Raw genomic sequence first — 21658 nt, forward strand, 5'->3', positions numbered from 1 at the left:
AATAATAGGTGTTATTACTGGATGGGGATAGATTAATAAAAACAAACAAACAAACAAACAAACAAACAAACCTACCTTTGGTAAATGTTTCTGAATATGAGAACTAATTTAAACAGGGATGAATACATGGATTATTTCAGATCATTATAATTCTGTCCCAAGAGCTGTTACCATAATTTACTTACATTTATACTAGACAAATGACAAACTCTTATTCAAATAATTCTGTAACACAAAATTTTATTAGAATAAAAATACATGTCCATTATCCAACCTTAAATTATTTTATGTAGGTTTTTTAACTATGGCAATGTATATTTTACTTCCATTAGTTTTTTTTAATACTTTAAAAGTTTTTGCTTTAAATAATCTGCACATCTTGTATACAAATCCTAGATTATCAAAGATGCAGTCTCTCTATTAGCTAATGAACACTGAAATTTAGGTATGGGAATTGATAGTTGCATTCTAATGCGTAAAACATTTTTGTAGAGTTTTTGAAAGAGAAGAAAAAGAGGTGAAAAATTGAAATGAGGTAAGTTGTATGAAAAGATTTTAGTAGCAAATGTCACCAATGATGAGAATATTAAAAACATTTATAAAAATTCACTTAGTATTTGCATAGTCTAAGTTACTTTTTTAAAGGCAAAAATTTTATATTAGAAAAAGAGACAATTAGCTGGTTCTACTTAGGAGCTGTATATTATCTAAGCTTTTCTCTCATTTAGAAAAAAGGAGTGATACAAACATTCACAAGTCTGGCAAAAAGGAGGAAAAATTAAGATTAGGACCAATATTTCAAGCTGCCTTTTGGAAAGATAATTAAAAACAGAGGTAGATGGTTAAATATTAGCGGCCAAGTTACTCAAATGACTATTTTCTATCTTGATACATATTTATCAAATTTTTCACTTGAAGCCAAGCAGTAAATAAATTTAGGAGGTCAGAATAATCTGCAGCACAAGTAATTTTCCTTACATTGAAGAAAATAATAAAAACAAACCAGGTTGAAGAACCCTGTTAAGGATATGATTGTTTAAAGCACTACAGTTCATGCATTTTCTTTAAAGTGGGAGAGTGAACTTTGTCCCTACATATCCTAGATCTATTTGAGGCCTAGCCACGACCCTAGCAGGCTTAGTCAGTCAAAGTAGGACTGCAGGGTGCCTCGGCGCCGGATATCACAGGTCCAGCAGTGGAAACCTCCTCCCAGTGAGTTGGCACTGCGGATATTCACCTTTATGGTACGGATACCTGCAATAAGAGAGGTATGTGACCAGTTAAATGGACTCAGGGAAAGATTCTCCTACAGAAAAGAAGCTACAGGGGCCAGAGCGATAGTGTATCTGGTAGGGTGCTTGCCTTGCATACACCCGACCCGGGTTCAATCTCTGGCATCCTATATGGTCCCCTGCGTGCCTCCAGGGGGTGACTCCTGAATAACCCAAGAATAACCCAAGGGTGTGATTCCCCCCCCCCCCGCTCCCCCCAAAAAAATACCCACACCAAACCAAACAAAAAACAAGCTACAGAATTCTTTGGTTCCAGCCTCTATATCAACACCAGTTGAGGATAGTTTTATTTTACCAATGGTATTTTATTCCAATCCATTCAACTGCTAATATGCAACCTTTACCAATAAGTCAGTAAAAGCTTTAAAGTCTCCTTTGTGCTACTGTCATTTCATAAGCCCATAGGTTGTATGAGCAGATATTTCTGTCAAATGATAAAAAAATGATCAAAATTGAAAGCTCTCGTCTTTTAAAATTATGTTCTGCAGCTTTTTCAGACTCTTAAATTTTATTGTATTAACTTAATAGGAAAGGCATACTTTAGTCAATCTGAAAACTTTACATCCCACTTGTAAACAGAATGATGTATCAGAATCTATCAGTATTTACCTTCAGGATTAACTTTATTAGAGCTCATATTTTAAAGCCCGGTCATATGGTCATGTCGGTACCAAAGCTATTCAGACCATTAGCTCCAACCAGCACTATTTGTGCTGCTGTGGTTATGATTTTGTTTGGCCTAATTAATCAATGGTTTTGAGTATGTTGTGTTTGGCATATGGGGCTTAAATGTTTTTTTTAATTAAATCACTGTGAGATACACAGTTACAGAGTGTTCATGACTGAGTCATAAGCACATTCCTGCAAAAGTGTAGATTTCCCACTGGCAATGTCCTCCTGCCCACCCCTGCAGCCTGCCCCTCCTTTTAGGCACTGTGGTTTGCAATACTGTTACTGAAAGGGTATCATGAATAGCACTTTACCTTCCTTTCAGAACTCAGTTCTTATTCAGAGTGATCATTTCCAACTGTCATTAATTTTTTTTCTTTTTGAGTCACACCCAGTGATGCATAGGGGTTACTCCTGGCTCATGCACTCAGAAGTTACTCCTGATTGTGCTTGGGGGGACAATATGAGATGCTGGGAATTGAACCTGGGTCGGCCGCGTGCAAGGAAAATGCCCTATCCCCTGTGCTATCACTCCAGCCCCCACCAACTGTCATTGTCACAGCAATCCCTTCTCTGTCCTAACTGCACTCTCTCCTGCCTCTTTGTGGCAAGCTTCAAACTATGGACCAGTCCTCCTTGCCCTTGTTTCTACTGTCTTTGGATATTAGTCTCATATTATGGTTTTTTTTTAACATCCTGCAAATAGGTCTGATCATTCTGTTTGCCGCTCTCTCACTGATTCATTTCACTCAGCATAGCCCTCTTCATGTCCATCTATGTATAAACAAATTTCATGGTTTCATTTTTCCTAACAGCTGCATAATGTTCAATTGTAGAGATCCATAAGTACCACAGCTTCTTTATCCACTCATCTGTTCTTGAGCACCTGGGTTGTTCCCAGATTCTGGCTGTTGTGAATAGTGCTGCAATAATGACAGGAGTGCAGATGGCTTTTCTGAATTGTGTTTTTGGGCTCCCATGGGTGTATTCCCAGGAGTGATATTGCTGGATCACATAGAAGCACAATTTCTAGTTTTTAAGGAAGTCCATATTGTCTTCCAGAAAGGCTGGACCATTTGGCATTCCCACCAGCAGTGAGAGTCCCTTTCTCTCCACATCTACTGGTTCTTCTTTTTGATGTGTGCCAGTCTCTGTGGCCTGAGATACTATAACATTTAGGATCTTAAAAAGAAAATCCAGGGGGCTGGAGCAATAGCATAGTGGGTAGGGCGTTTGCCTTGCACGCGGCTGACTCGGGTTCGAAACCCAGCATCCCATATGGTCCCCTGAGCACCGCCAGGAGTAATTCCTGAGTGTAGAACCAGGAGTAACCCCTATGCATGCCGGGTGTGACCCAAAAAGCAAAAAAAAAAAATCTATTTTGTTCCCTCAAGAAACTTATTTTTGAGAGGAAAGATGGCCTTTACTAGCTTTACTAGCAGATCCACTGCTTTAGTTAAAACAGGGGAGGTAGTCATTCGGAGTCCTCAAGAATAACTTTACTGAGAAAGTGAGACTGAGCAGGGAACAGAAGAATATGAATAGCATTTGGACAAGTCAGAAGTGGATTTGGGATAAGAAGTGGTCTTTTAAACATGAGCATATTTCATATCTAAAAGAGCCAGATTTGATGGGGGGATGGGAGGAAAGGAAGGGAACAGATAGGTTGACTGGAAATAAGTGGAACATGGAAGAGGGTCTTGAGCACATGGGTGGTGTTAAGGGAAGTAATAGTATGTACTAAAACTGAAGCAGGCAACAAATAAAGGGGTGATGAATGAGAGGGAAGAAATGTTGGAAGGGAGGGGACATTGGGGAGGGTTTGGGAACTGTGGTGGCAGAGGTATGCAATAACTTTGGGCGTAAGTGCTATAAGCTTATATAATATTATTCTTCTACTGCCTCAACTATAATTTTTAAAATATAAATTAAAAAAATTTAAAAACAAACAGCATATTTCCTGGTAGAAAGATATACAGATATCAGATAGCTTTAACAATATTAATCCTAAAATGGAGATAATTTGACTGTTTAAATGAAAATTTGCTTTAAGAATTTCTTGTCTAAAAAGATTTTACTTAAGGGGTCAGGGGTGTGGTTAAGGGGCAGAATATATGTCCCAGAGGTGGAAAGTCTTGGGTTTGATCCTGGCATAGCATGTGCCATACTTTTCCCAGCACCAACAAACTGAGAACCTTTGGGTGTGACCTCCACAGCAATTTTGTTAAATATGCTATTGAAAATGTCATTATATATCACATAGGCAGTACTTAACAATATTTTAAGGTAAAACACAAAATCTTTTTGGGGTGTGTGTGGACTCCTTAACAGTGCCAGGGCCTCCAGAGTTATACTCACTGCATGGGGGCCATGCAGTGCTGGTGACTGAATCCAATCTTTATGTATGGTAGGGATGCACTCCAGTCTTCCAAATTATAATTTCAAATTAAGAAAAAATCTTAATGAACAAAGAAACTGAATCCAAGCAATTCACTTGGTACTTAATGAAAACTGAAAAAAAAAAGTGGCATAGCATTAGGGGGGTCAAATCATGAAACTGAGCTGATTCTAATACTGACAGGCCAATCCTTTTAATATTAATACTATATTAGTCAGAAGAATGAATAATTTCCTTTAGATAATATCTAAAGTCTAAGACATAAATCAAAACATGACTCAGTTTCAGCAAGTATGCTGATGGGGAATTTTTGTGGGATTTTTATTTTGACACTTAGGAAATGTCGAGTATTTTAAGAGTGATAAAATATGCATTCTTCTGCCTCTATATAATAGCCCTGTGAAAATTCTTTCTTTAAAACCTTCCCAATAGTATTTGAATAACTTGTCTAAAATTTGAATATAAGGATAAGCAAACTCCCAGCCAAGTAAACCAGTTCTGTGTTTTTAGCTCAAAGTTGAATGACTTACTGACAACTAGACTTTTATTTCTTTGTTCATTGTACTTATCACATGTATATTCCACTTTTGTATCTATATTCCTATAATCCTTAAAATGTATATTAGAAGTTACTTTTAAAGGACCTCAGCCATTTGTGATTTGGGGAAAGGCTAATAATCTATTCTTATCTGCAAAGTGGAGTTCTCCCACCGGGAGATCAGATATCACAGACAAACCTGCTAAATGACAAAAAGAGAATGGGATGCATTTCCAGCCTTTCGAAGTTAGGACTAGAGAAAACAAAAACATTGTCCATCTACAATCTAAGCTTGGTACCTCTAAAAGGAAAAGACATTGAATTAAATATACTAAACATCCAATCACAATGTCATTTCTTCAGTTCTTCTCATTTAAAATCTTCATGTATAACACATTTGATTTACAGTACATACCTAGCTTTTCAAACATCTTTTGAATTGGGACTTCATTGGCATCCACCATAACCCGCTTTTCATCTAGCATCAAAACATTCATAGAAAGCCATTTGGATGACATCCAGAGTGGGTGATCTAAAACAGCAACAAAGGTTAAATCCTTTTTGTTTAAGGCAAGAATTTTCCAGCTAAGAAAATTGAAGAGGCAGTTTAATTTTTTCAACAACTCTTTCCCCATGAAAACCTATTTCTGTCTTAAGATGCTTTATCTATACATGTCAGTCTACACTCATCACACATTTTTATTTCACCTTGTTTAGTTTTTTAAAAGGCATTTTTAAGGGGGCCGAGCAATAGTACAGCGGGTAGAGCGTTTGCCTTGCATGCAGCCAACCTGGGTTCAATCCCTGGCATCCCATATGGTTGCCCAAGCACTGCCAGGAATAATTCCTGAGTGCAGATCTAGTAGTAACCCCTGAGCATCACCGGGTGTGACCCGAAAAGAAAAAAAAAGGGCATTTTTAAAAAGTAGGTCAAAGTCCTGAGGAGAGTAAACCACTTTCAGTTGTTCTGAAACTATCTCAGAAGACAGAGAAATTGATGACTCTCTTCCTAAAGCACTGCCTTTTTGAGCAATTCATTTTAACTCAGTGATTTGAACCTACTTTAGGCCAGTCATGTATGGTAATGGTGAGAATACATACCAACATTCTATATTAGTTTTAGCACTGTATTCATAATGGCATGAGCTAGTCAATGCTTCACAACAAAGCAGCATTATATTAAATAATTTTGCCCAAATGTACAGCAAGGTACTCTTATTCACCACTAATTTCATGCAAGATTGTCTACTGGGGCACTAACATTTTAGGAATTGAGAGACTATTTTAATCTTATTTTTTATATAGTTGTAAAATATAAAAGGTTAAAATTTAAACCAGTAATCCAGATAAATAAAGCATAGACATTTTCAAAAAAAAAAAAAAGTAGGTCAAAGGTATGCATATTTATCTTGCACATGTAAGACCTGGGTTTAATCTCTGGCACTACAAAAAAAAGACAATTTATGTTTTATGAAATAATGTTTTTAATGTTACTTTCCTTATTTTCTCATTTTAATTATTTTTGTTTGTTTGTTTGTTTGTTTTTTCTTTTTGGGTCACACCTGGCGATGCACAGGGGTTACTCCTGGCTCTGCACTCAGGAATTACTCCTGGCGGTGCTCAGGGGACCATATGGGATGCTAGGAATCGAACCCGGGTCGGCTGTATGCAAGGCAAACGCCCTACCTGCTGTGCTATCGCTCCAGCCCCTCTCATTTTAATTATTACGAAAAGACAGTTTGCAAATTTAAGACTAGCCTTGTTCTAGTACCTATATCTCTAGCACTACTCTAAAGCAGAACCTATATCTCTAGCACTACTACACTACACTACACACTTACTGGGGAAATTATCTCTAAATTACTAAAATTTGGGCTACTGTCAATAGGTAAAAGGTTTTCATTCACTGAAATAATCATGTCAAGGGCCAGAGAAATAGCTCAATAGGTTGGAGCATATGCAGAAGACCTAGGTTTGATCTCTGGTATCACATGGTCCCAGAGCATCATAAGGAGTGACCCTCTTCACCCCCAGAACTTAGCAGAGAGTAGCCCCCAAACACTGCCCAGTATGAGCCAAGAGCCCAAAACGTACAAATAAAACAAAAGTAATCACATGAGCCTCTGAGTATATAAAAGCAAACATACCATCTGGGATGACTGGTATTGGCGGAGTAACTATGGTCCATCCTGCCTTCTTGAAAAGATCAATCTACATTATCAGAACACAGAAAGATTAAATCCATATGTGTATTATTATTACCATTCTTAATACATATCTTATGATTTATAATCATTATTTTTTAGAATCTGTCTTCCTAGCTGCCAATAAAATTAACTGGTTGGTTGAACCTGAACCCTAATTGAAAATGTACATAAAATCTCCAGATTAAGATATAAAAGTATAGTATTTTTATTTTTATTTTATTTTTTTATTTTTTGCAATGCACAGGGGTTACTCCTGGCTCTGCACTCAGGAATCACTCCTGGTGGTGCTCAGGGGACCATATGGGATGCTGGGCTTTGAACCCGGGTCGGTCGCGTGCAAGGCTATCGCTCCAGCCCCAAGTATAGTATTTTTAAAGTATCAGGAATTTTTAAAAATTCATATGCTTTTCTTAGATTTCAGAGATTCTAACACACCAAAAATTTTTTTTGGTAAATTCTCATGTGAAAGTGGCAGTATTAGGCCAGGGAGATAGTACAAGAGGTTAGGGCATATGCCTTCCATGCACCCAACCTGGGGTTCATGCGTTCAGTTTTTGACATTAGATGGGGCCCCAGCATCACTTGATGCAGCCCTGGAGCCTCATGAATTACATCCAGACAAATGAGAAAAGATCCCGGGTCCCCTATGCAGCATTTTAAAGCCCTCCTATCAAACAACAACAAAAACTAGAAACATACCTAGTTAGAAGAAAGCAATGATAAGACTTTTTCAAACCCATTGCCCATCTACTTCATCACTTTGTGTCTACTGACCAGAATATAAATACAAATGTTAGCAATGTAGTTCTATCATTGCCCTTCATGCCCTATTGTATCAACTGTCCCTAGGTTCACATATCCACTTAAGAATACCAAAAATTATATTAAAATGAAGTGAATATGTCCTCTTGACTCATGGGTATAATTATATGGGCCAGAAATTAAGGAAGACATGATAGAATAGTGCTTTTTAAAAGGTGCCCTACAGGGGCTGGAGTGATAGTACATGGAGCAGGACACTTGCCTTATGCATAGCTGACCCAGTTTCAACCCCTAGCACTCCATATGGTCCCCTGAGCCTGCAAGGAGTGATCCTTGAATGAAGAGCCAGGAATAAGCCCTGAAAACCTCTGGGTGTGCCCCCCAAACAAAACACTGTCCTGCAGCCTAGCAAATAACCCCAATTGACACTTAACAAGAAGTAGAGGCAACAGGCAGAAGTAGGAAGCTGTAGGTAACGGATAGATCAGCCAGAAAAAGAAAGAAGCTCTGCTTCTTTCTGCAGTGATGGGCAGGCCAATAGGGCCTGATCCACTGGAGTGGGAAAGAGATACCAGTGCCCCAAACATGTAGGGATCATTATGTTTGCAGTTGAACTCCTATGGGATCTTGACTGCAAGTTATGAGATGCTATGACTATATCTGATAAAACACCCACAAGTGTCGAGACCTGCATCTATGGCAACAGGCAGTCAAAGTCTAATAGCACCAGACCAAGTATCATGGCAGCATTACTTATTTGTGAGTGCAGGGTATCATGTATAAATTATGCTGTGAATGATACAATCTTTGATTATAATAATGTCCAGCTTTGCTAAATTTGCCAGTCTGAACTATTTAGAAATGTTAGAAACCATGAAAGTGCCTAAAATTAAAGGGCTAAAATCACCCATGAATAGACTCTTGCTTTTCAGGACTCCAAAGATTTCTCTGACCTGATGACATGGTCGGTCAGGGTTGGAAAGCACAAGACCAGGTCCAATGATATTGAAAGTTGCATCAATATGCATTGGATTGGGGTCTTTAAAGGAGATGATATGCACTCTGTAGTCGGGAGCAAGATGCCTACGCATCCATTCAATGCCCAAGTAGTTTGTAACCTGCAAATTAAAGGAAGATGAAATCTGTAGTTAGTTCTATGCAGAATATAAACATTGGCCCTGAAAATACTCTAATTTGAAAACAAAAATACAATGACAAAACGTGAAGGTAGAGGCAACTTTGATCAACCTGGCTTCTCTGTGCAAAAATATCTCTTCCAGCTCTAATGAAGTCAGCAGCATCAAAGCATGGCTCGTACTCAGTTGTTACAAACTTTCCTTGAGCAGCCAATTTGTGTCTGTCTTCTACAGAATGAATGGGGTAATCCTAATGGGAACAAGAAAAAACACAATGTATTGGTTTGTATGAAAATTATTCATAGGGCATTTATGACTAAGAAAATGAGTTCAAATCATTATGATTGAACTAATTGAAATAATGATTTGAATACTACTATTACTACTCTTTTCTAGGTTAAAATATACCTGGGGGAAGATATAAATTTATGTTATCACAATTTCAACTCTTAATTTTCATCACAAAACAATCATTTTGTAAGAGAATGCTCTTAATTTCTCAATGTTCATTAAGTAGAAGATTATCAAAGAATATCTCAGTCTCTGGATCAGTTTTAAAAGTCACTGATAAGCTTATGTGTAACTAAGGACTTACCTGGTCATAAAGCTTATCAGCCATGGTGGGCTTAGGAGCCGTTGTCCACTTGGCTCCGCGGTGGAAGTAGTCTTTGATAATTGAGCGATATGCCCGGTACTCAAAGAAGCGAGCGCGCCAAGCCATGGGAGCCTCGATAATCTCATTCCCCACAACTATCAGGATGTCTCGAGGCATTGCAGCATATAAACCTGTCAGACAAAAAATATCCACAAAGATCTCAGTAATGCTGAGATTTCCAGGACAGGGAAGTCTTGGAACATCATGACTGATATATTCCTTTTTATTTATTTATTTGGTTAAAAAGGGACAGAGGCTTTCTATTCAAGCCCGTGTTTGCTCTTAAACACATAATTTTTTTATTGTCTCGGTGTTTGCCTATTTCTACTTTAGAGAGTCTGTGTTCTCTCTCTTGAACATGTACTTCTGCCTCTCTCTCCTCTCACATCTACCCAAATAGGTTTCAATATAACCTATCTTGCTTAAAACAAACACACAGACAAAACCTATGTTTCTGTGTGTATGTAAGATTATATGCATGTAGGAAAATAGGGATGATACATACTAGACTGTTAATATGAATTCTTTGCAGGGATGGTGAAACTAAGCAACAAAAGAAAAGAGAAAAACGAAGCAGTAAGATCCTAATCAAAGAGATCTTGAATCACCAGGTTTTCACCTTATGTAAGATTTCTGGCAACACAGAAACAGTTCTTGAGGGAACATCAGTTTCACAAGATAAAAATTGGGCCAAGGATCACTTCTAGAACAATAATAACACTGAGCTCAGACAGAAGAACAATTTTATAGCATTGTCAGTTAATAATAAAATGAGAATAATAAAATGAGAATCTTTTGTTCTTCAGAAAAATTAAATGGACTTGTTTATTAATTTCATTTAGAGAAATGTCTTTAAAGTTTTGAAAAACTGCTTTCATAAAGATTTTATATAAATAATGAAATATAGTTTATATATCTTAATCATCTTCAAAAGAAACAAACTTTTCTGAGTATTTGCTTTCTTTTCTTTTTGGTTTATTTTCCTCTTTTGGTTTTTGGACCACACACAGCAGTGCTCAGGGCTTACCCTTGCTCTATACTCAGGAATTATTCCTGGCATTGCTCAGGGACCATATGGGATGCTGAGGATCGAACCCAGGTCAGTCATGTGCAAGACAAGTGCCCTATCTACTGTATTATTACTCTGGCCCTGTTTTGTTTTGTTTTGAGTTGCCAAGGATTGAACTCACACATGAAAGGCACTTGCTCTGCCACTGAGCAATATCCCTTTAAAGTAGATAATCATTCAAGTTATGAAGAATTATTAAAAGAATCTCTGAGAAATTATGAGGGTTTTTTACCATATACCCGAGTTTGATTCCTCCACCCCTCTTGGAGAGCCTGACAAGCTAACCGAGAGTATCGAGCCTGAGAGGCAGAGCCTGGCAAGCTACCTGTTCGTATTGGATATTAGATATTGGATATGCCAAAAACAGTAACAATAAGTCTCTCAATGAGAGACGTTACTGGTGCCCGCCCAAACAAATCAATGAGCAATGGGATGACAGTGACAGTGATAGTGACCATATACATTAAGAAAGAAATGAAAAATGAAACACTAGCAATTGAAGTATATGACATCGCTTACCTGTAGACTCAAAGTCAGGAGTTTTATACTTCATTGACCAGTCTATAGGGTCAGGCCTCCTCACTGTCACTCCTTCCATTTTTAAAATATTGCACATTTCTTCAATTTCAGCAACAGCCTTTTTCAAATGATCTTTGGGAAAAGAATGGCCTCCATGCTTCTGGTAAAATGGCCAGTACTTTTCATAGGTATTGGCCTAGAAACAAGGTAAATTCAATACTTATAGGAGAAAAATACAACTCATGGTAGAATCATAGGCAGTGACTAGCCCGAATGGTCTGTATGGCTTAGTGGAACTGAGACTAAAACCACATTGTGTCCAGTATTGATCCCTAGCACCAAGATCCCTAGCATCAGTGGACTGATGAGACAATATTGAGCAAAGAACTGGACATCTCCTAATGCTTGGAGATTAAGCTCTGTCTTAGATCACCTGCCGCCCTTCACACTGTGTCTATTCTCAGGTGAGTCTGGATCCTCTTGTGTAATTTTTCTTGTTTGGGGAGGAGGCCTACCCGGTGATGCTCAGGGCTTATTCCTGGCTCTGCACTCAGGGATCACTCCTAGCAATGCTTGGGGAACCATATAGGTTGTCACAGACTGAATCTGGGTCGGCTGCATGCAAGACAAATGTCCTGCTCACTGTACTATTTCTCCAGTCTCCTCTAACTTGTATTTTTGCCTCAATCTGATAAATAGCAAGCATACAGAAGGAGGCCTGCATTAAGAATAAGAATTTGAATAATAGGATTTTTGGTTTGGTGGTGGTGGTGGTCGTGGTGGTGGTGGTGTGTGTGGGAGTGGAGGGTTCTGGGAATTCAACCCAGGGCCACATTGTGCAAAGCAAGTGCTCCATCTCTGAGCTACATACAGGGCATCTGAATAATATCTGAATAACAAGTACTTATCAAATATGAGAGTTGCCGGTGAAGGTTTAAATCAGGACTTGGCAAACTCAAGTCCATGGGCAAAATATGACCCCCTGCCTGTTTTTGTAAATAAAGCTTTATGGTGAAATATGCTTCCCACATACATATTCTCTCTGATAAAGAATTCAGAGACAAAATAGCGAGGATGTATAATGAGCTCAGAGAAATAGTGAGACAGACATCCATAAATTTACATATTGTTTATGGTGATGGTTGCACTAAAATGGTATATTTGAAAGTTGACTTATTGCTAACAAGACTGAGGGTCTACAAGTCTGATATATTTATTATCTGGTTCTATACAGAAGTTGCTTGTTAGATCCTTATCAAAATTATCCATTCGTTTTCCTGGGGGCCAGCAAGTTGGATGCAGTTTAGGCCACAGAATCTTCCATAATGGCAGCTGCACAGCCCTAAAGCCCTGCTACTTGCATAGGTGAGAGTGGTTTTTCAGTGTGGCAGCTGGTCACATGGCTACCAGTTAATTTCCCCCCACCATATCCTATTCCGGTAAAAAAAGAGACCACCACCCACCACGCTCCCCAGATTCCTCCCAGGCAGTGAAGAGGGAGACACTGATAGCATATTAGAACCGCCTCCAGAAAACCATAGGCACCCTAGGGAAACAGCTCAGGAACCCATCACGAAGAGTAGAGGAAAATAAGACCCCTGAAGCCTCCAACAAAGAATGCCCTCATACATATTCTCTCTGATAAAGAATTCAGAGATGAAATAGTGAGGATGTTTAATGAGCTCAAATAAACAGTGGAATGTACATTCAATAAAATACAGGAGGATATGAAAGAGACAGTGGAACAAACAGCCAATAAAATACAGAAGGAAATGAGAGCAGAAAATTACAAACAGAAATGGCATGGGTTATAAATTTGGTAGATGAAATGAAAAACTCAATGGGTGCCCTTAACAATAAAATAACAACAGCTGAATACAAAATCAGTGAGCTTGAGGATAGATGTAGAAAACCTCCATGGAACAGTTGAAAAAGGAGAAAGTGCTCAAAATAACTCAGGCCAGAACAGAGAACTATGGGATGAATTCAAAGAAACAATATAAGAATCATCAAAGTCCCAGAGGGACAGGGAAGCAATCCCAATGAGATAATAACAGTTCAAGACATCATTGCTAAAAAAATTCTCAGAATTTGAGGGTTCAGGCATTTGATCCAAGAAGCCCAAGGGAACCAGCTAAAAGAGAACCTAATAATATGACTCCAAGGCCTATCCTAATTAGAATGATGAACACCATAGAGATACAATACTGAAAGCAGCAAGATCAAAGAAAGAACACCCCTTAGATTTACAGCAGACCTACTGAATGAAACCCTCTAGGCCTGAGGACAATGGTGGGATATAGTTTAAAAACTTACCGAAATGGGAGCTTCACTGAGAATATTCTGTCACTTATGCTGTTTTAAATGGCATAATTGTCAATACAATTTTACATTAATTTTTTTTTTTTTTTTTTTTTATTAAATTTTTTTTTTTTGGTTTTTGGGTCACACCTGGTGATGCACAGGGGTTACTCCTGGCTCTTCACTCAGGAATTACCCCTGGCGGTGCTCAGGGGACCATATGGGATGCTGGGATTAGAACCCGGGTTGGCCGCGTGCAAGGCAAACGCCCTACCCGCTGTGCTATCGCTCCAGCCCCTACATTAATTTTTATATAAAAATTGGTTTTTTAAAAATTTATTCTTTAGTGATTTTTCTTTTGAATATCTGTAAATAAACAATAGACTTGATTTCTGGACCATGACAAAGTTATCAGTATTAACATTTTAGTACTTTTAAAGAGCAATCCATCCTTTTATTTTTTTTTTTTCTTTTAAAAAACAAAACCAAATAAAAGAATTGCATTGTTTTCTACTTTAGGAAGTCCTGTAGCAGCAACCAGAAAGAGGGTAATAGTGACTCTTTATATTCCTCTCAGAGACATCCTGGCACTACTCATCCATTCACCACTTCCTTCTCATGCCAGGCACATCTTTACAGTCCACTGAAGGGACAAGAAGCCTTTGAAAATTGAACACTGGACTATGCCAGATGCATAACTCTGCACAGTTCGAGTTGCCAGACACATTCCAAAGCATCCTGTGTCACTAGTTGTGCAAACTAAAGCTTGTCTTGATAAAATATAAAGTAAACTATACTGGAAGGAAAATGTTATTTGAACAAGTGTTAAGTTTCCTTGTTGTTCTTGTATTCTGGTTAAGGTTGGATAAAGTCCAAATGATTAGGACACATTACACTTTACAAGAGATAATTGAAAATTATTCACGCTTTCTTTATAACCCTGATAACTGAGTTAGCAATCATTTACCTAGTGTCTTGAAGATTTAAAAATTACATTAAATGCTTAGCATATGATGTTTTAAATAACCTGTTGCAGAGATATGGCTCAGTCCTAGAAACTTTCAGAGCCTAAAATATTTCAGGAGGGGTTGTTAAATAAATTTTTAAAGCTGTGTTTACTTTGTTTATCGGGAAGGGAGAATTAGGGTCAGAAAGTTCAACCTCATAGTGCTCAGGGGCTCTTCCCAGCTTGATACCAAGGGGGGTGCTCCTGGATATGCAAGAATATTATGCAGTACTAGATCTTGAACCCAGGTGTTCTTGCACTCAATCCATTCAGCTTAAATACCGTCTTGGGAACGACTAAGAAATCTCAATACAACCTTCTTATTTATCCAGCTGCAGACTTATATTAATCTAGAATCACTTTGTAGTTCTTAAAAGGTTCTTTGTCAAGGTCATCATTTTTTTAAAGACAAGAGCAAACAGAAATCACTTACTTGATAAGAATATTCACTATAGCAATACCACTCCTGGGAACATATCCCAGATACAAAAAAGTATAGTAGAAATGATATCTGCACTTGTATGTTTATTGCAGCACTATTTTACAATAGCCAGAATATGGAAAAAACCTGAGTGCCCAAGAAAAGATGATTGGTTAAAGAAACTCTGGTTCATCTACACAATGAAATACTATGCAGCTGTTAGAAAAGATGAAATCATGAAATTTGCATATAAGTGGATCAACATGGAGAGATTCATGTTAAGTAAAATGAGTCAGAGAGAGAGGGACAGACATAGAATACTGCACTCATTTGTGGAATATAAAGTAATATAATGGGAGGCTAAAACCTAAGGATAGGAAGGATAAGTGCCAGGAGGATTTCTCCATGGCTTGGAAGCTGGCCTCACATTCTGTGGGAAAAGGCAGCTGAGATAGAGAATGGACCACCAAGCAAAGGATGCTTGGAGGCCTTGCTCAGTATAGAAGATGTGTGCTGAAAGTAGACTATAGACCGAATATGACGGCCACTTACTGACTGTATTGCAAACCATAACACCCAAAAGAGGAGAGAGAGAGTAAAAGGGAACTTGCCTGCCACAGAGTCAGGAAGGAATATGGGGGGTGGTGGGAGGGATACTGGGAACATTGGTGGTGGAGAATACTGGTGGAGGGATGGGTACTCGACCATTGTATGTATGACTGAAATGTAATCACGAAAGTGTCAAGTCTATAATTCTATCTCACGGTATTTCATTAAAAAAATTTATGCTTCTAACATATTTATGCTCTGATTGCCTGTAAACAATGTGTATTATCTTTAATTGTTTTCATATCGATTAATATATATCTGTCATTTATCTCTGTCAACTAGAAGGTAAAATCTTGCCTTCTAGAGACCATGCATATCTTAGATTCACTTTCCCTTCCCTCAATACCTAGTTTACTATGGGGCACATGGCAGAAATCACTTCGTTAATTGATCGCATAAACAATAATTCTTCAGGTCAGTTTATTATGTGATCTATAATCACTGTATCCCCCAGGTAGTGCAACTGGCACATTGGATCTATATAACTATAAAGACTTGTATTTTTGTCCTTTAAAGTAGTTCACATGTAACCTATTTTTTATTTCAGTGCCAGAGATTGAATCTAGGGCCTCATACTGCTGAGCATACCCCAGCCTTTTACCTTCGTATTTAGTCTTATTGGCTAGTTAGCAGACCTCCTAAGATCTTCATTTTATAAAGGTCCAGAAATTTTTGAAGTCTTACATACGGTCAAATATCCAATTAGCTGAGCTTTTTTTTTTCTTTTTGGGTCACACCCGGCGATGCTCAGGGGTTACTCCTGGCTCTGCACTCAGGAATCACACCTGGTGGTGCTCAGGGGACCCTATGGGATGCTGGGAATCAAACCTGGGTCGGTCGAGTGCAAGGCAAATGCCCTACCCGCTGTGCTATTGCTCCAGTCCCTAGCTGAGCTTTTATCTAATACCTAATTCAACTTGTTTCAACCTGGTGCACTTTCCACAAACTATGCAATTAAAAAGATTAAAGTAATAAATCAGCAACAAGAATTCAAGCTAAAAACCTCAAAATTCTGAATCCACACGATCACATGGGCTAAAAGTCAGTCATTTGGGGCCGATGATGTAGCTTAGTGGTACAGCAATTGCCACACATGCCTGGGTTTGAACCCCAGCACTACAAAAAAAATAATAAAAAAATAAAGTCAATAATTTTATAAGAAAGTTGAAAACACAAATTACTGCTTTAATTTGAAATATAACTTTAGCCACTTAAAATAAGTAGGGGGTTGGACTCTTTTTTCAAAAAAGACTTTGAAATATCATGCTATTTTATATATGGACTGTATAAAAATTAACCTGTTTTCCAAATATCAGAACCAAGGGGTTAGAGAGATAGTAAAGGAATTATGGCATGTGCAACCTCCAACTACTGCTGCAACTTCATCCCCTCAAATAAATACATCAGAATAAAAGGCAATTTCAGAGAAATTAGAGGAAGCTATTTTTCTATTACTTTGTTGTCAAAGTCCAACTAAAGAATTATGTGTCTCCAGACTTCTTCACTAACCAGCACTTGGTCATTATTTTCCCCTTAGCACTGCTGGTGTTTCAACTGTCTTGATAATTGTTCGGCACAAGTTATTTCATATCAAGTCTTCGTTTCTACATGAATAGTGTATTCTAAATAGAATATAAGTTTTTTTGTGCTAATGCCTCTGGAGTGGGGGTGGGGTGGTGGGCAACATTTCTGGTGATGATGACAGGGATAAAATAGACTTATTTTTTATTCCACATCACAAAGATGTGAATATTCAAAGAGAATTTAAGTACACTGAAGGAAATACTTATATCCTATTATAGTGGAAGCTTAAGCATTGTGTTGAATATAGATGTCACGTCTTTATGGTTTTTTTTTTGGTGCCATGGATTAAACCCAGGTCCTCACACATGCAAGACAAGTGGTCTACTGCTGAGCTACATCCCTGGCCCTTACTTTTTTAGATCTGGTACTTTTTGTTCACAGAATCTGAATATCACTATATGGGAGCCCTGGCCACAAAAAATGTCGCAGATGAGAATTAGTTTTGCAGAAGGTGACACTACAGTTGCTTATATGTTTACCTTATAAAGCCTGCTGGGGCCTTGGTTGGAATATTAAACAGGAATGAGCATACATCAACATGTCATAGAAATCCATGTCTGAGATAAACGATAATTTTAAAATGGGAATTACTAGAAAGGAAGACAAGCCCCATTGTAAAGGGACTAGAACCCTAGGTGAACTGTATCCTGAGTAGGAAGATATCACAACACAGAGAAGTGGCAAGAATAGGATAAGTTATAAGATCCCATTCTGTTTTTTAAAAAACAGTAATACACTAATCGAAGTTGAAAGATTGTTTAGAAGGAAGGGTAAAAGAGTAAATAGGAGTTCACTGTAATAGCCCAGGCAATAGGTGAAACACTCACTTAAGACAGCAGCACAGTAATGAAAGGCAAACTTTATTTTTGAAAGACATTGGATTCTGTAGAATGGAAGTGGAGGATGTGACTGATGAAAGAATTAAAGATAATTTGTTGGTGTTTCAGCATGAATAAATAGGAATGCCAAACTCAGAAGTAAATAAAGATGGGTCCAGTTTAGCAGAGTGGCAGTTGAAACTCAAGATATGATAAACATGAGGTTAGAGGGCAGAGTCCAGTTTGGAGCTAGACATGTTCAGGGGCCAGATTGGAACCAGAGTGGAAGAAAAAGTTAAGAATAGTTAAAAAAATAAATAAATGGGCATTAAGAGCTAAAAAGAAGTATAATTAAGTCAAATTTATATGTAATGTAATTTGCATAACTTTTTAAACTTTGATATCCTTACAAAATCACACCTCATTCTTAAGCCAGATAAATTCCCACCTATGTACTTAGTTCTACTTGTTTTCATTTTATTAATCAGATTTTGTCTATAATGAATGACTAATTGTGTCTAGTTTGTAAAGTCTGTAACTAAAGGAGTTTGCAACTGAAAAAAAAGAAAAAGAGTAGTTCAGAGGAGACCAGAGTGATAGAATAGCAAGTAGAACATGTGCCTTGCATGCAGCTGACTTGGGTTCAATTCCCAGAACACCATATAGTCCTCCAAGCTCTCCAGGAGTGATCCCTGGGTACTGAGCCAGGAGTAAGCCCTGTGTACCACCGGCTGTGACCCAAAACAAACAAAATAGTTCAGAGAAGAGGGTAAGAGTAAAAATACAGATAATGAAGGAAGAAGATGCAAGGAATAGACAACAAACACTCCCAGAAAAGATCCCTTAGAACCCCAAATAAGGCATCATGGCTGAAAACAATATGAAATACCAAGGAGATTTTGAGTTTGGTGACTTAAAATCAAAACTCAACAGCTGGAGCTGGGAGGTCTGAAGTAAGCTAAGTTGTAGATAGTTAACAGAAGCAAGTGGGAGGAGAAGCCAAACAGCAGCATGAGGTATGGGTGCCTTTCAGGATGGAAATACCCTGGCTTTACCTTCACCTCCACGGTGAATGGTGGAACACAGGCATTTTCTGCTCGGCCCACGATCACTTCCTCCAGTGGGTCCCATTCGTTGTAAGAGGACACAGGGCAGTCCTTGGGCAGAGGTTCTGTGACCTTGTCATCAGCTGCACAAGAGTTCTGGGGAGATGCTGCAGCTGCCTGGGTGCTCTGGAAAGTTCGCTGCACCCATCCTGTGAAGGTTCTTCCAAGCTACCAAGGACAAAGAAAAGATTATTTTGTAGTTCTATACAGAGTGTGTGGGAAGAGGAAGTAGCAGTGGGATGAAACTCAGGATAACATAGTCACGTATTTTAGAAGGGCACAAACCAAAGCATTAAGAGAGTATTGGGACTTTAGTTGAATTTTTTAACAGGGGTTAAATATGTGGAGCGGGGGTGCAGGGGTGGGGGGCATTAGGTCTGCACCCTGAGGATTGACTTCAGGACCCACATGTTCCAAGCATATGCTCTTACCATTTGATTTTGGGGTTCTTTTTTTTAGGGTGGGATCACACCCAGTGGTGGCCAGGGTTCACTCCTGTATGCTCTGGGATCACTCCTGGAGGTCTTGGGGGGGGTCATCCCCGAGCAAGGCAAACCTTCCTGCTGTAGTCTTTGTACTCTCTGGCCCTTGCTCTAATCTTTTAGACTATAGCTTTGCACAAATAAGAGTTCTATCTTCTTGTTCATTTATATTGTTTTGCCTATTGTGTTAGCAGTTGGCATATCTTTTTAAACACCACTCCCCCTATAAAATTTAATTTCCAACCACTATAGCCCCACTTACATCTCTGGATGGCTTTCCGGATGGCTTTCTGCAACCGCGTTTCAAACAACTACTCTGCAGTGGATGGGCTTCCCCCTTCCCTGAAAACCCGCATCTATCTGTTCTCTCTCTCTCTACCAATCCCAGACAACAGAGAGTTCCTCCTTTCCCCTTCAGAAGCAAAGGTCATTAATATTTTACCAATATTAGATCCCCCACCCCAAAGCAAATATAAAGGCCGTAAAGATATCTTCCAGAATACCCACCTCCAAAATAAGTTTCAATGCTCACACACATAAACATCACACTCCTTGGCACTGTAATTCCAAAAGCAACCAAGTGTAGGTCCTTGACCAAGCGCCAGTAGTGGCCCTGGGCTCGCTTTACAGATGGTTCAAGGTACTTTGGCCAAGGAAAAAAACCCTTGCAGACGTTTAAACAAATAGAAAGATGACCTAAGAACTTACCAAAAGAGTTTTTTTCCAAACTGCACGTCGTTCCATGAAAAAAAAAAATCGATCTGGAAGGAGTTTCTCCCCACTCCCCCCACCCCACCCGCCTCCACATACACTCCACCTCTGGGTCAACCTCAACCCCCAAATCTCTATCATCTTCTGTTAAGCCTTAGGAAGAGGCAGGACGGGAACCAGAGTGGCAACCAAATCCAGACTGACAGCTGTTCTGGAGTTGATGGGGCAGTCAAAATGCTCGGCGTTTGTTCCAGGAGCCAGGGAGGGTCTGCAGGGCGGCGCGCGCTTCCTTGCCCGGGAGGAGAGGGTGGGGAAACTGGCCCTGACTGCGTGCACGCCCGACTCGATCCAAATATTCTCGAGACCCGGGACTCCATGTTACACTTGGAGTGGGCCTGCTCGCTCCGCTCCTCTCCGCATTCCCGCTGCGTCTCCTCAACTATTTCCCGAGAAGTTGCCCAGCCAGTGCCCTGGATCCCCGCAAAAGCCACTCTTGTGTAAAAAAGACTCCCTCTTCGTCCCTACCCTCACAGCCTTGTGCAGGAAACTCCCAGGAGCAAGCCGGGGTCCGGCTGGGCAGGGCGGCGCCTCCCACCCCCACCCCCGGGCTACACACCCTCGCGACCCGCGAATGCGCAGCACGCATCGGTCGCCACAGGCCAGAGTCTCAACTCACGCACCCCTTTCCGGAGACCCCGCCTAGCTCCAGGCCGCCTGCAAAGGCTGCTGCAACCGAGCTTCCCAAGGGTGCCAGAAGGGTCTTTGTCCTGCACTTCTGGCAGAGCTCAGAGTGGGGGACGCGAGGGGGAGCCGGCGGGCGACCACTCACCCGAGACCCGATGTAGTGCACCGCCTCGGCGCCGCGGCTCCCACCGCGCAGGCACCGCACCCGCAGCATCGCTCCGCGCCCCGCTGGTCCACGAGCGGAATGTTCCGGCGCCGCGCCTCGTCCGTCAGAGCCTCCCGCGAGGGCGCCCGGAGCGCGGTGTGGGGGGGTGCGCGGCCCACGGCCTTTTGTAAGCCTCGCCCCGCCCGGCCGCCCCCTGCGCGCCCCATTGGCTGCCGGGAACAGGTGGCTGGGCCCGCGCGCCGGGCCGCCCCGAATTAGGAACCGCGGCGCCAGGGGTAGAGCCAAAAGCATCTCCCAATTTTAGCTTGTCGGTGGCATCCGCTGGCATCTGCTGCTTCCCGCTGAGCCCGGCCTGGTCCGCGAGTGCAGCCCCGAAAACGTAGAAGGAAGTCAACGTAATAGTCTATAGATATGACATTACATAATCTATACATGCTCTAGTAAGTACGGAATCAACTACTATATATATCTACTATATATATACATATATATACACTGCTGTGCAGACGCGATCACATATACATT

At 40.0% G+C, this 21658-nt stretch overlaps 1 protein-coding gene across 1 annotated transcript; it reads right to left on the minus strand.

The window, feature by feature from the left end:
• Positions 1-223: 223 nt before the first annotated feature.
• GATM (glycine amidinotransferase) lies at positions 224-21285 on the minus strand. Its single transcript, XM_004609636.3, has 9 exons — positions 21113-21285; positions 19040-19258; positions 11246-11441; positions 9598-9788; positions 9115-9252; positions 8820-8984; positions 7045-7108; positions 5313-5429; positions 224-1254 (listed from the first exon to the last, which is right to left on the minus strand). The coding sequence occupies exons 1-9, from the start codon at positions 21179-21181 to the stop codon at positions 1142-1144; spliced, it is 1272 nt and encodes a 423-aa protein (XP_004609693.2). The 5' UTR covers positions 21182-21285; the 3' UTR covers positions 224-1141.
• Positions 21286-21658: the final 373 nt, after the last annotated feature.

Source organism: Sorex araneus, chromosome 3, assembly GCF_027595985.1.
Source record: "Sorex araneus isolate mSorAra2 chromosome 3, mSorAra2.pri, whole genome shotgun sequence".
Classification (NCBI taxonomy): Eukaryota; Metazoa; Chordata; class Mammalia; order Eulipotyphla; family Soricidae; genus Sorex; species Sorex araneus.

Excerpts from the sequence above, each read along its gene's own strand:
- GATM (XM_004609636.3), bottom strand. The coding sequence starts at position 21,181 with ATGCTGCGGGTGCGGTGCCTGCGCGGTGGGAGCCGCGGCGCCGAGGCG. Across the intron at positions 9,789-11,245 it reads TCCTGACTTTGAGTCTACAG|GTTTATATGCTGCAATGCCT; the intron begins GTAAGCGATGTC and ends TTTGTCTGACAG. Across the intron at positions 5,430-7,044 it reads AATACCAGTCATCCCAGATG|ATCACCCACTCTGGATGTCA; the intron begins GTATGTTTGCTT and ends TTGCTGTTTTAG.